This window comes from Galleria mellonella, unplaced genomic scaffold (assembly GCF_026898425.1).
Source record: "Galleria mellonella isolate WM207_F2 unplaced genomic scaffold, CSIRO_AGI_GalMel_v1 utg158, whole genome shotgun sequence".
In the NCBI taxonomy this organism is placed as follows: domain Eukaryota; kingdom Metazoa; phylum Arthropoda; class Insecta; order Lepidoptera; family Pyralidae; genus Galleria; species Galleria mellonella.
In genome coordinates, this window is record NW_026442003.1 from 417,852 (window position 1) to 432,564 (window position 14,713).

Below are 14,713 nucleotides of genomic sequence, written 5' to 3' on the forward strand. Positions count from 1 at the left end.
AAACTTCAGATATTTAAGGGTTAAATTTTAGGTTACGAGATTGGTTCAAAGAAATAAAGCCTCGGAATCGAATCCTTAATACTTTTTTTTATATATATAATTTTATATACTCATGTATCAAGAAATGTTTTCGAATCTTTTAATTTCGATCTTTAATATTTATATAAAGCACGTTTACAGATTTTGCTGTATATTGGCCAATGTCCATATAATTAGAAAAATTTGATTTTCTTCCATTCCATACATACAAAAATAACGGTCCAGAGTGAGGGAGTAATTATACAATATATTGGTGATAAGGTGATTAAAATTTCAGATGTATTAAACTATTTTTTAGCAAAATTCTAAAAACATAACGAAATCGAGTACTGTTTAGATGCACTTCTTTGTATTTAGTGTATATTGTATGTGTATATATATATTATAATTATGCTTTTAATCAAATATTACCCCCCCCCCCCCCCTTATTCATAAAATCCAACAAACGGTTTTGTCACTTTAAATTTTTTTTTTGATGGGTGAAAATGGTATGGTAACCCTGCCTGCGCTAACGAGATACGCTGGCGGAGCACCAGTAAAGGGCGATAGGTGAGAATGAAAACAGGTCAGTCAGCCCATCATGATGAATTCATCAGGAATTAACCATGATAGTTTCCAGGGGGAACCGCGAGGAGATCGACCTGTTTGGGTATATTGCTAGCAATGGGATTCTCAGTCTCCATTACTAACAATCCCTTTCCCCCCTGTCACTTTCATTCAAATTGAGAATTTAGTAGTAAAGAAAGAGAGAAAACAATTAAGTAGCTAAAATAGGTAGGTATGTTTTTTTATGAATAAGGGGGTTAGCATATAAAAACATAAAAATATTTATCAGAAACAATTTTTTTTTTATAACATTTCTCGCCCTGAACCGTTATTTTGACATAATTACGTTTAGTGTCGATTGTGGGAACGTCAATGACAGCGCCGATCAAATTGAACGATTAACGGACAAATTCAAAATTAGAACACCAGTGTTGCCAACATGCTCTTCCAAGAACGGAATCTCGAAGGTATTTTTGTGAAAATCTTCTTGCACGAATTCCGGTGTTTGTTCCGGCTGTGTTCTTTGTACCGGGCGTCTTATTAGTATGTATATATACAGAGTGTTCATTTTAAATTTGGCATCTTGTAATATAGAGATGCAGTAAAATAAAATACAGGTGGCGCCACGTGCCCTTGTCTGGCCTTTCGAACGCATGTAGTCTGACAAGGATAGCAGTGACGTTTCTATTTTATTTTGTTTATTTGTACATTTGTTTTAATCTGCAATAAATGTGGAATACAGAAATTATAAAAAGAAGGTTAATTCTTGAATATTTATCTATTTTTTTGTTGTTTGTAACATTGCCGATTTTATTTAAATGGCAATACCTTTTCTTCCAATTCAAAATTAACTGTTTACGTAATTTTCGGCCCATATCATGGATACTTACTTTTTATTTTTTGTGTATCAATGCAATTTCAACCTTAGTAAAGTATAAATTTTATCCTAATAGGACGTCCGGTGTCCGGACTCTGGTCCGTGTGTAGGGTTGCCATTCTATTATTAGTATTATTCCCTTTAATGTAGTTACTTTAATTGTATTTTAGTGTGGTCTTTGCCTAACGGTAGGTACCTATCGAATAATTTATGTTGACTATTATTGCAAGCATTTAGGTAATTAAACTTAGATTGTTGATATCTTGTTGTTTTATCCAGTGAATTATATATATTTTTTTCCAAATTAATATGTGTTTTATTTCATAACCTCAAAATATAGTGCACAGAGGGAGACTTTGTATAAAAGTCGATTGCTTGAGTACCTCTGTCCAATTCGTGTTTCTACCGTGAAGCAGTTGTGTTTGCATGACTGTATTTCGGTTTGAAGGATGAGATATGGCGTGAATTTACTGGGTACAGAGGAGTAACACCTGAGTCTTTAGGAATGGCAACGCATGGGGGTATCATGGGCGAAACAGTATACTCTGTTATGTCCATGGTACTGCTCATGTCTATAGGCGGCGGTTACCACTTTCCATCAGGTGGGCCGTCAGCTTGTTTACCATTCTAAGTGGTAATTCCCCTATATGGTGAATTTTTCCAGTAGTTGCCATGCTCGGCAGGCAGATTGGCAGCCGCAGTTAGGCTTTAGAGATGTTTGAAGAGGGACACTGCTGCCCATACTACGCCTTGTTTGTTTTTTCTTACTAATATTTGATACCTCCGGAAACGCATCGTGAACAATTCTTGTTGAATTCGTCACGATGTGCTAACTGACCTGCCTTTTCATTCTCACCTACCACTTACTGGTGCCCCACCAACGTAATACCGATAACGCAAGCGGGGTTAATGTTCCATTACCATCCATTAAAAAAAACTTGCGGTTGCTAACCCACCTGCCAACTATTGGTAAAACCCCTCAAGGGGAAAGTTTATCTTCATCAGTTGACAGACAGCTGATATGATGATGACGTCTTGATGGGAGGGGGAAGGGATTGTTAGTAATGCAGACTACCAGTTTCATCGCTAGCAATATACCCTATTAGGTTGACCTTCACGTCCCCCCCCCCCCTGGAGACCATCGTTTTGAATTCTAGGTGTATTCATCAAAATGGGCCTTCTACTTTTTCATTCTTACCTTTCATCCTTCAGTGATGCCTCGCCACCGTATACCGCTAGTGCAGAGGGAGTTACCATTCCATTATCATCCATTAGACATCTCGATGGGCTAACAAACCTGCTTTTATCTCACGAAATCGTCGCACACTGGTGTCTGGCCAGTGTATACCGATAGTGCAAGCTACCATTCATTTATTAAAAAAGAAAAAAAAAACAAAAGTGTACATTGGGAAAGTTTATTACAAAAAGCAGATACAAAATCTTCGTAGTCACATACTTTATTATAACAATATGTCATTATCTCAGGTGTAAACATTAACCAAATATCTAACAATTATTACTTTTGGCGGGAAATTAGCGGATCAATTCATAGACCAGGTATTTTTTAATCTATGGGTAAATATGATGAAATTATTAGGCATGAGTAATATGGATACAGATCCGATATCTATATATTGGCTATCTGGACATTGATGGCGGGAAAAAGGTCATATCGCCTATATCGACGGGATATCTATTTTCAAATATGTTAAAAACTTGTTATTTAATGTTATTTTTTGGATACTATTAACTTTTAACATATTCGTTATATATAGACACTGCTATAGACTCACCCCTAGAAATTAGATATCAATATTAATACTTTAATTTCCCGCCAAATATAAAGAAAGCTTGTCTAATCAAAACTTGTAGAATATCGATCCGTCTTATTCACACAGTATCAAAAAAAGAAAATAATTCAGAGTAATGATTTCATTTAATTCACCTGTAATAATGACCTACTATTATAATTCACATACAAAGTCATCAAAATGAGCATACAAGTTCATAATTACAATGTATGAGAAAATATAAAAAGCTGGCAAGGAATAAATTTAATGTCACCGGTGTACAGCCGAAATTACATAATCATCCTAGCGGATAAATATTGCAACCCAAGACTATCTATCTCTATTAGATTACAAGCAGCAGAAAAGGACTTATTTACGCAGCGCCATCTATGTCGAGTTATTGCTTTTTGTTTAGTAAATCTCCTCTATCTTGGATTACTTAAACCTGTAAGATGTTTTTAGACTAAGTTTTTAAAAAAAGAATGCTTCCAAAAAATGTAGCAACGAATCTATCGGTACCTCACACATGAAAAACTGAAGTAGAAGTATTAATAGATTCATTTGTTACTGTTATAATTTCTCTTGTTTGTATTGCAGATAGAGTATATGTATCCTATTTATAGAAAAGCCTCATATTATTGGCGATATTCATAAATGGTTGTGATTTTTGGAAGCATTCTCTTTACATTATTAGTTTCAATTACATCCTTTGATTAATAAATATTTATGCCAACTTAAAATATTTAAATAATGAACGATTACTATTCTAATAATGACGATTGATGACCATTTACACAGCACTGGAAATTATCTTTCAATTGATTATTTAAGATATCATGTAATAATTTTCTAAATATATAAAAAAAAATTACAACAAACCAACTAATATTATTACAAATAAATAATGTAACAATTCTAAAGTACATAGCCTTTGTCTGGGATTCTGTACGCGTAAATATTTTTTTATGCAACTTAAAATGGCAAACAAGCTGACGGCCCACTTGATGGAAAGTAGTAACCGTCGCCTATAGACACGACCAGTACCATGGACATAACAGACAGACGTAACTGTTTTACCCATGGTACCGCCCATGCGTTGCCATCCCTTCGATTTTCAATTCAATTTGGAAGTGGGACAATTAATTAAATATATAATAAATATGGATCAAATTTTACAATCCGCCTGCAGGAAAATAGCTGTGAAAATTATATCCAATTTGGTGTAGTAAGTTTTGTGTAATGCCATAATATGTATATAGGTACACTCAAAATATCATTTTGCCTTCTATTGTTCTTATTAAGATTTCTTAATATTTTTTCCTTATATTTCTTCCATATACAGACCTCATGAAAACACAATTTTCTTATACATATACGATCACTTTACGATCACATACTGGTTTAGCGTTGGGAGAAATATTAGGCGGTTAAGAGTCAAACCAGCTCCACAATACACTGGTTTAGATGGGCTAACTGGCCTGTTTTCATTCTCATCTATCACCCTTCACTGGTGCTCCGCCAGCGTATCCCGTTAGCGCAGGCGGGGTTACCATAGCATTTTCACCCATCAAAAAAAAATATACTGTTTTACTATGTAGAAATGAAACATCCAATACAAAGAGATACATAGAGATGATTTTCGGAATATTTTGTAAAACATAAATTCGGAATAAATAAATTATCAATTGAATACAAGTATTCGGTATTTAGTAGGGTTGGGTAATATCTCTACCGCTCCGATATCTATATATCAAGTTCATTTAGACATTGATGGCGGGAAAAAGTTCGTCACCCATTGCAATATCGCCCATACTGGCCTATATAAATTTATCTCTAATAATTTCAATATTATATTATGGATAAATGATATTTAATACACCTGATTATTAAGTTAATATATAGATGTTACTACAATATATAGGTATTGTCATGTATTACCCAACTCTAGTAAACAATAGTTATTAGAAAATATACTATCAAGTAACGTTCGTGTGTTTTTATTAAATTTGTTGAAAAAATAATTTCCAGTTTCACAATAACTTCGCGAGTAGAATTAGGCGATTACACTTAGTCTACGAAATTAAAGACACATTTTTCATTTATTTTTTTTTTCCGCTAAATTTGCATTTTACATTTAACATGGCAACACTGAACGTGCATGTCGCACAATCAATTTTGATAAGTACATGAAGTTCGACAAGCTTTTATTAAATTACATTATTTTGAAGTTTGAGGTTTTATTTTTCATTTACATCAAATATTTAAGAAAAAAAGAGGCAACAGTATTTAGATAACATAGTATATATACAAAAAAATGTTACATAAATTTATTTGGTACCTTTTTACATACTGGCAATTGTTTAGAAAATTTTTTTTTTCTAATCGATAAAACGAGACAATTTTTTTCTTTTCTATAAAATAATCCATTTTTAAATATAAATTGACAATCCAAATATTTTGTAGATATATTTATTATGATATTCGTAAGCCATAAGTAATAGGTATACGTTTTTTTTTATTTTTTTTTATTGTTGTCAATAAATAATGTAATTGTAATAAAAACTTGCCGTTTACAAACATTCTAACACTACTGGTCGGAATGTCAAATACACAATATCTAGAAAAAGTCACATATAAAAAGTTCAATTCACACTACAAAAATATACAAAGTTTTTTTTCCCCCATAAATTTTGGTCACAAGAAGTTGCTAGTCGACGGCTCACGTTCTAATTGTTTTTAGTAAAAATTTTTACTACTTTTTTTTTTATACTAAGGCCAAAACTGTTTAAGCCTTGTTTTTGAACTTAGAAACAATTGGATTACTTACATTTAGTATCATGGCGGAAATATAATAGCTACATTTAAAATTATGGTATCAATATCAACGATGGTAGTACGCTTATGTGTGTCAGTTATAATTTCTACGATCTAAACTTAATTTAGAATGGTATTTGTAGTTTTGAACTTTTCAGCATTCATAAATTGATGAGTTTTAAATAAATTTTAATTTAAACTAGAAATATGTACTTAATATAAATGCTAATCGGCTCTAGCTGTCCCTTCTGGGACTATAGTCATAAAAGTCATATAAGAAATAAAAAGAAAATAATAAAAAAAAAAAAATGGATTTGAGATCTATAATTGTCTGTGTTCAGTAAATAGTGATTAATAAAATTTATGTTATGAATAATTTTAATTGCATGCATAACTATTATAATACAATAATTATTAATTTGTGTATAGTATACCTATTATATATATTTTAAAATAAATATACAGATATATATATATATATATATATATATATATATATATATATATATATATATATATATATATATATATAGAAATATGAAAATTATATTTTGAAAATTATTTCCTATATAAAATATATATAGGAAAGTTATTATAGACTGTATGTATTATTTAAAAAAAAAAGAAAGAAAGAAAAAAAAATATGTGAAATTATTTTAATTATAATATAATTAAAATACTACAGACTAGAAATGAATTCCTAAAATAATTCAATTAGCATCTTATATATTATGCATACATGGAAAAACATATATTAGTTTTATATTACATTAAATATGTATAAAAAAAAGAAATTTATTTTTTTTGTTTTAGAACTCGTCCAAAATGGACATGTAAAGAGCATAGTCTATACAGCCTAGTCATAAAAGAAATTTAACTCACACAAAAGTACTTTTTTTTCTTATTTGGACAAAAGTACTTAAAGTTTTCTCAAACCGGAAAAAAGTACTTACTTTTTTATTTATATTTTACGCTATTTTTTTTAAATACATATTTATAAAGAGCAAAAAATGAGGTATCTACGGATATAGACTTAAAAATACCCACCAGTGTAACGACAGATCTAATTTACACACATTTGAAAATAATTTTCACTGCAAATTAGATATTTGTTTTCTTCAAGCAATTTATATAACAAAAGTAATATAGTTAGCATTTATGATATATTTTATGATAAATATGTATGTATCGTGCGTAAATAACTGTGAATAGGTATATACCTAACTGCATATAATGTATAATATATACAGAAGAAAATTATATTATTAACTCCCTTTCTTCTCCATTCTTTTTATTTTTTGAGGAAGAAATAACCAAGCCTACTTAATTTTCTACTCGCCTTATGGTTAACTAGTAGAGAACGCCGTTAGGTGTTAAGTCCGCCATATGTACACTCACTTATATAATTATGCATTGAAGTTTAAATATGTATGTTAATATGTACATTATAATTTCTGTATGTTTGCAAAGAATAGCAATAAATTTATTATTTATTTAAATAAATTGAATAAATAAATTTTCTCTCAAAGTAACGTACGGTAAAAAACGACGAAAAATCTTGCAGTACATTTTTTTTTTATTTAGTTTATCCTTATAAGGAAGGCAAAGTGCTTTGCCTATACAGCTCATGTCTATAGTGATTTTTTCAAAGTATTATTTTTTTTTCGGAATGCGGTGGAAAAAATACCTATATATGTTAGGTGTATAGAGATGAAAAACATATCTACAGAATGAATATAAAGAGAAAGATATTTACGACGATTACGATTTATTGATGAGAAAAGATAGTGTTTTCTATCAAAAAAGTAAGTTTTTCTACTCTGGGGTGAAGACAGACTGTGCAAATACAAAGGACACCGCGATATGACTTACCTATCTTTAGCGGCGCACTTATAAAATGGCTGCCATTCAGACGTATTTTTGAAGAAAAGTTTTCCTATACATTTTTTATTATTTAAAATTTCTATAAACTGTATGGTCATGTAAAAGTAAATAAAAAAAAAAACTTTTCATGCTTTACGAAGAGTTTTTTAATTTAATTTTAATTTAATCAACTTTATTGACTAAAAGGAAATGTGGTACAAAAGGCGTACTTAACGCTAGTAGCATTCTCTACCAGTCAACCTTTGGGGTGAACAGTGGATCACGGACGCGATACTTTATTATTGGTTTCCATTACTTTTACAAGAAGCTACTGTCACTGGATTTCGGATTGATTTCCTTTTCCACTATACCTTGTATATACCGCGCATAAGTGGTGGGGAATGGAGGAAAGAGGGAAAACTACATATAACCCTCCCCCTTCCCTCCACTCAACGCGTATCTACAGTAGACACTGGCTTAGTTGTGCGGCATTTTCTAATACTGACTGGAAACCGCGGTCTACTTTGTAATCTCAGTGGAAATATTTTTTTCACACCTTGTATTTTCTATACAGGGTGTCAATTTTTAAATCGATTATAGTAAAGCTATGATTTAAAAATTGCTACACTTATACACGTAGAATGCAAAAAATATCATGAATTAATTATGTAGGTAACTATTTTTATTAAAATTATTCTAAAAATATACAATATTTGTTTATTATTATTATTATTTTATCCTCTAAAGTAAATACTTAAAGTAGTAATGAGTTCCCAGGTAGCAAGGTGACGTCTGCGACTCGAATAAGACGTCAGTTTTCAATTTAGCGTCGGTGACTGAAAAGTGACGTCAATATGACCAATAATTGCTGCCTGGGTTATAGGGCCTTGTTCGCATTACGAATCTTTACCCCTTTATTTTTTGTCACATATATTTAGTTTTTATAGTTACAGAAATATGTGGAAAAAAATTGCGCGGCGAAAATTCGCATTGTGGTAAAGCATTTTAATATTATTACATGATTGATATATTTTTTTATGAGTCTTATGGCATAAAAGGTCAATGAATTAGGTATCTTGTATTTTTTCTAATGTCCTAAAATTTTTCCACATTCGTATTTTATTTTTAACGGAAAAAAATTATGGGAAAATAATTTATGTGTAAGAATTCGGAAAAATGTTCGCGCGACGTAAGTCCGTAGTAGGTACGTTTATGACCTTAATATGACCATATTAAGTTTTTTAATGATCCTTTCCTAACTTGATAGGTCTACGCGTACCCCGATTTAGTAGATCCTTACTATGATATTTCATATTCGTCACGTGAAATTTTTCCGTTCTTCTGTATAATTTTTAGACAATATTTTCTCAATTAATTATTTTTCAGTGAATATTTGTATATATTTTCCGTATTGTTCTAAAGCACAGACAAATATATTGCTGATGTAAATTAATTTTATATTTTGTTTTTAAAATATTATAGCATTCAGTTAAATTCACATTCTGCAATTTTATTATTTTTTTTTATTACAGAGGATGGGTGGTACACCAAAATGGTTATTGAATAACAGAAGAACAATCTAACATATAATGACAATGGGGCTTATTGCACTATGATATATCTGATTATATGTATGAGCCAAATACACTCTTAAGAGGAAAATGGCGGTTTCTACAACTCAGACGTCATCCTTTCGTCATATTAAGGTCGTAAAATGACCAAAAAGTGACGTCTGTTTAAAGTCGTACATGTTATCACGTTGCCTGAGATAATATTATATGATATTAACACTTAATAAATACAATTTCTAGCAGAATGTTACAGATTTTCTATACACCTAGTTAGAATATGGGACGCATTGATTAGATGATGTAATGATAATGAAATATGATTAGAATATACAGAACAAAAAACTAAAAAATATAAAAAAAATTTATAAAGTTAACATATAACAGAAATTAATAGCATAATACTTTCTAAAATGCCAAACGCACCTGCAATTTCTTCAATGTAGTGGGATGGTGTCTATAGGTGGCGATAATCACTCACTATCAGGTGAGTGACATGCTTGTTTGGCTCTTATGTTATATATATATATATATAAAAAAAACTATAAATTTGTTAATTGTTTTTTACAAATATATAGTCTTTTATTATGTGTTTTAAAACATGATATAATTAGAATGTGACCAATACAGAAGTAAACCAAATCATTTGTAAAAACAATCATCAAAATTGATTAAGAATCAATGAAGACATAGTCGAGACAAAATAATACAATACTTAAATGATTAATTTGATATACATAATATCGATCTTCATCTACTTATGCTAAAAATAATTCTAGTTTTTCGTTCTGTGCGTAGATAGGAAGTAATAATTTGTTTTGTGGCAGCCCTAGTGCCCCAGTATCGCGAAGTACCTCTTGAGATCAGCATCGGCCCGCGGCACCCAGGCTGCGTTCAGCGCTACCATGTCCAACGCCGCAGCGCCCCCTCGCGTCGAACCGTACAGGGCTTTCAACTGCGAGGTGTTAAGACATACATTCGTTTTTTTGCGAAACACAATGTATTTGTTATAAATAATCTTAATTTTAGGCATAGCAAACATACTGATGTGTCGTCTAGTTTCCGGCATAGAATAGGCTACCCCTTCCTTTTCCATGGTGTCGTAACAGGCGACTATTTGAGAGATAGGCAGCAGCATCCCTCTTAAAATATCATTAAAAGCTAAACTGCGGTTGCCAACTTGCCTGTCAAGCCTGATAACTGCTGGCAAATCCCCCTTTATGGGGGCTATATTCAGCACTGGACAGTTAATGGGTGATACAACAAATAATCTGATGGACGATGTTTAGTCATGAACAGCATCGTGGAAATCAAATAATATACTGTGATTTGTACTTCTCCTGCGGTGCCAGTCCTGAGGACTATGGTTTTATGTGTAAACTTATTGCCATATCCTACTTTTTAAATTGAAACACAACCATACATAAAGTTAGATATTCCAACAAGTTATCTCTATGTTCCATTTGTCTGCTAGATAGACAGTCATATTTGTCTATTTACTGTATAGATAATCTGGTAGTATTATTTTATTATAAATATAATAATCTAATAAAAATAGGAAAAAAATGGAATAGGGTACTATTCCATTTTTTTCCTATTTTTATTGGTTCGCAGTGGTATAATGTGTTGACATGTGCGGCGATGATCGTTAATTGCATATCGATGTGTTTGCGCTGATGTCGCGGGAGGGAGAGCTTCCGCTATTAGATACGTGAGCTTCTCCTCCCGTGGACGCTTGCTAATGAACATGACATGGTTCCCACATAGACTCCTGTGGCAGTGGAAATGGCAGACGCGATTTCATACGGCTATCCATACGCCACATCCGCAGGATCACTCAAATGTCAATGGGGGAACAAGGTGAAGTGATGATGATGAATGTGGTAATGATGAATGGACAAATATATACACGGACAATGGAATGGAGGTGAGGTGAGTGTGATAAATGTACTGCCATTTTGCCACAACAGAATATCACTGCTTTGCCCTTTTGAGGGCGAAGCAATAAACTGAGTTGTGACCATTTTGTATTGTTATGGTACATGCACAAAAGATATATTGTATTTGGCTTTATGTTTTTTTTTTAATCATTTATGTTATCTCGCTTTTTATGTATATCTAAATACTCGTACGTTATAATTTGCGTGCTGTAAGTAATGCAAATAAATTATCTATCTATCTATCCATACAAGAACAGTTCACAGCTGCTGTACAACAAAAACACAAGTGGGATAAAAGTATCCAAGCAAACGATTTTTGTACATAATCTCCTATTATCTAGCTTTCCGGTTAGTGTAATAAAACGTAAGTATACTAACGTGATGGTAGTCGCGAGGCTGATGAAGACATCTAGCTGCGGCGAGGAGTGCTGACGGCGGAAGTACTTCTACTGCCGCAGGGCCTACTATGCGCCACACGCCACTGCTGCCGCGCCATCTGGCGGCCACATCAGTCTATTTTGAGTAATGGTAACTAACAACGTACCTTTGTTGGGCATAGGTATTTTCGTAGGTGGAGAATATTAGCATACTTTACGTTGGAATGGAGAAAAGTTCTCACCCCTGAGAAGGACCCCTTTTGATATCTGTCACCATTAGGGTGGTGGTAGATTGGCCTTTCCCATGAACGCATGACCCCAGTTTAGTGCTACATAAATTATAAATAGTGTTATTCCAGGCAGCATGGTGACGTCGGGGAGGGATTTAATTATAACGTCATTATTAAGTCATTTTAAGGTCGTAAAGTTAAAATAACCAAATCATTTTAGAATGGTAGATGTTACCATGTGTTATTTGAGCTTGTAATTGCCAGCCTAATAGATTATTGATAGAAATTTTGTTATTAAACAATTTATAATGGTTGTATACCATTATAAACTGTTTGTTTGTTGTATTAAAGTTAACGGCCCACCTGGTGCACATGGAGATCATGGAATATACTATGATGGCTATATTACCCCTTTTGTGTTGCAATTCATGGATTTATGTCTCCGTACCATAGTGTACTGACACCCCCATGCGTCGCCTTTCCTGAGGATTCACGTGTTATTCCTCTGTACCCTGTAAATTCACTGCCATATCCCACCCTTCAAACCGAAACACAACCATGCAAACACAACTGCTTCACGGTAGAAACACGAATGGGACAGAGGACACAAACGATTTTTGTAAAAGTCTCCCTTTGGTATAAAACGGTATTGAATATATTTAAATAAAAGGGTATTGGGCTATAATAAATAATAAACTATAATAAAAGGGTATAAGGACCCTGTCCCACGTACCTGCAAGCAGCGGCGAGTAGCGCCGTGGCCCACACGCGCCACTCTCGGCCGCGCCTCGCCTCACGGGACAGCGCCGTCCACGCGAACCTGTAATACCAAATTGTATATTAAAATATATTGCTTGAAAAATTGTATGAATGTATGAAATGAAATTAATTTATTTTGCTAGAATGTAGGTAATTTTAGATGATAGATGTCATTGTCATGCATAATGTGAAGTAATATAAAGTAGTGTTGGATGTTTGTATTGTATGCGTGTTAAGTTGAGTTGCGATGCATAATGTGCAGTAATATAAGGCGGCGTGGCACCTGGTGAAGAGCCAGTCGTCGGCGGGCGCGGCGAGCGCGGCGAGCAGCGCGGCGTGCGAGTGCAGCGGGCGCGGCGCCGCGCTCGACGCCGCCAGCGCGCGCCAGCACGCCGCCCACGCGCCCGCGCCGCCGCCGCGTACGCCCGCCGTGAACGCCGCCTGCCGCCAGGGAGACACGTGCCTTACATCACTCACCGGTTACTCTACGCAGCTTCACCCCACTTTTTTATGCAACTTAGAATGCACTCATCGATCAGGATGCCTTTGGACTGTAGCCAGTCTTTCAGGCGTGCGAGTATTAGCCTCTCATACAGCTTCCCCAGCGAACTGAGGAGGCTGATAGGGCGAAAGCTGGTGGGTAGGGACTTATCTTTCCCGGATTTGGGAAAGCCTACGACATCGGCTTCTTTCCAAGCATCTGGAAAGATGGCATTGGAAATTGCCGCATTGAAGATCACTACCAGAAATAGCAGATTGGTTTCTGGCAGACTCTTAAGGAGTCTGTTAGTGATACCGTCGGCACCGGGTGCCTTACGGATGGGAATTCCTTTGATGAGTGTTCGCAGCTCACCCAGTATAACGGTGGGGAGTGACTCTACGGGAGGATCCGCTCCACCTCGGATTCTACCTTCTCTAGATGACCGTCCGGCATCGAAAGGGTACTCGGCGTGCATTGGGCCTCTAGGCTGTCTGCTAGGCATTCAGCTTTGTCTTCATCGAATAAGGCCGGACTGTTGTTTGCTCGGATTAAGGACAGTAGGTCCGAGTGACACTGGTCTGTCTTAAGAGTTTTGGCTACTCGCCAGTACGCGGTGTGACAGGGGGTGAGTTCTTTGGTGAACTTATCCCATCTGTCTCGCCAAAGCTCTGCCATGCGACTCTTTACTTCGCGCTGTAAAGCTCGCAAGCAGGTTCGGTTTCCTTCTGAAGGATAGCGGTCATACGTTCGTGTGGCTGCATTCTTAGTGCGCAGTAGAGCCCTTACGTCATCAGGTAGGTTCCATCTACGGTCGCCCGTATCCGGGATCTCCCTGGAGCAGTCCTTGACTGCCGACGTAGGTGCTCTGTTAGCGCATCTATGGCTGTGATCGTGTTCTCGACAGATTCGATGACGTCCGGGATGCGGTCCAATAGCGGAGAGTTGGTCGACTCGAGAACTTTTTCATGCCGGCTCCAGTCCGTGACCGTTTTGAGTTTAGGCGCCCCGTCAGCAGGTGGGCCTAGTGAGAATGTGACGGGGCGGTGGTCAGAGATGAGATCGGCATGGACCTCCATAGAACTCAGCCTTAAGACTACGTTCTTTAGTAGGGCCAGGTCGAGGATGGAGGGCTGATTGCCGGATAGTGCGTGAAGTGCACTGGGGGAAGGATGTCGAAAGCCATGGAGAGCGAAAGGCGCTCCAGGGTGAGACCGTTTGGGTTTGGATAGGCACAGCTCCAAAGGCTGTGTTTGCAATTTAAATCTCTGGCAAAAATTACCGAATCCCCCAGGGCCATGAAGGCTTGGAGGTCGGCCCGGAGTAGGTTTTTGGTGGAGGAAAGATAGACTGATGCTATATAAATCGGTCGATGGTCCGTCATCGTAAGAAGGCATATCGAGGCTTCCATGTTTACGAGCGGAGGCATGTC

At 35.1% G+C, this 14,713-nt stretch overlaps 1 protein-coding gene across 2 annotated transcripts in view; it reads right to left on the minus strand.

Annotated features, from left to right (window-relative positions):
• Positions 1–9,629: 9,629 nt before the first annotated feature.
• LOC113519533 (uncharacterized) overlaps positions 9,630–14,713 on the minus strand; it is a 41,733-nt gene continuing 36,649 nt past the window's right edge. For both annotated transcript variants that reach the window (XM_052892469.1, XM_052892468.1), the window contains exons 25-28: positions 13,087–13,244; positions 12,778–12,864; positions 11,816–11,933; positions 9,630–10,452 (exon numbers count right to left, since the gene is read on the minus strand). In XM_052892469.1, coding sequence (XP_052748429.1) covers positions 10,327–10,452; positions 11,816–11,933; positions 12,778–12,864; positions 13,087–13,244 — 489 coding nt within the window. In that variant the 3' untranslated portion in view covers positions 9,630–10,326. The remainder of the gene's footprint in view (positions 10,453–11,815; positions 11,934–12,777; positions 12,865–13,086; positions 13,245–14,713) is intronic.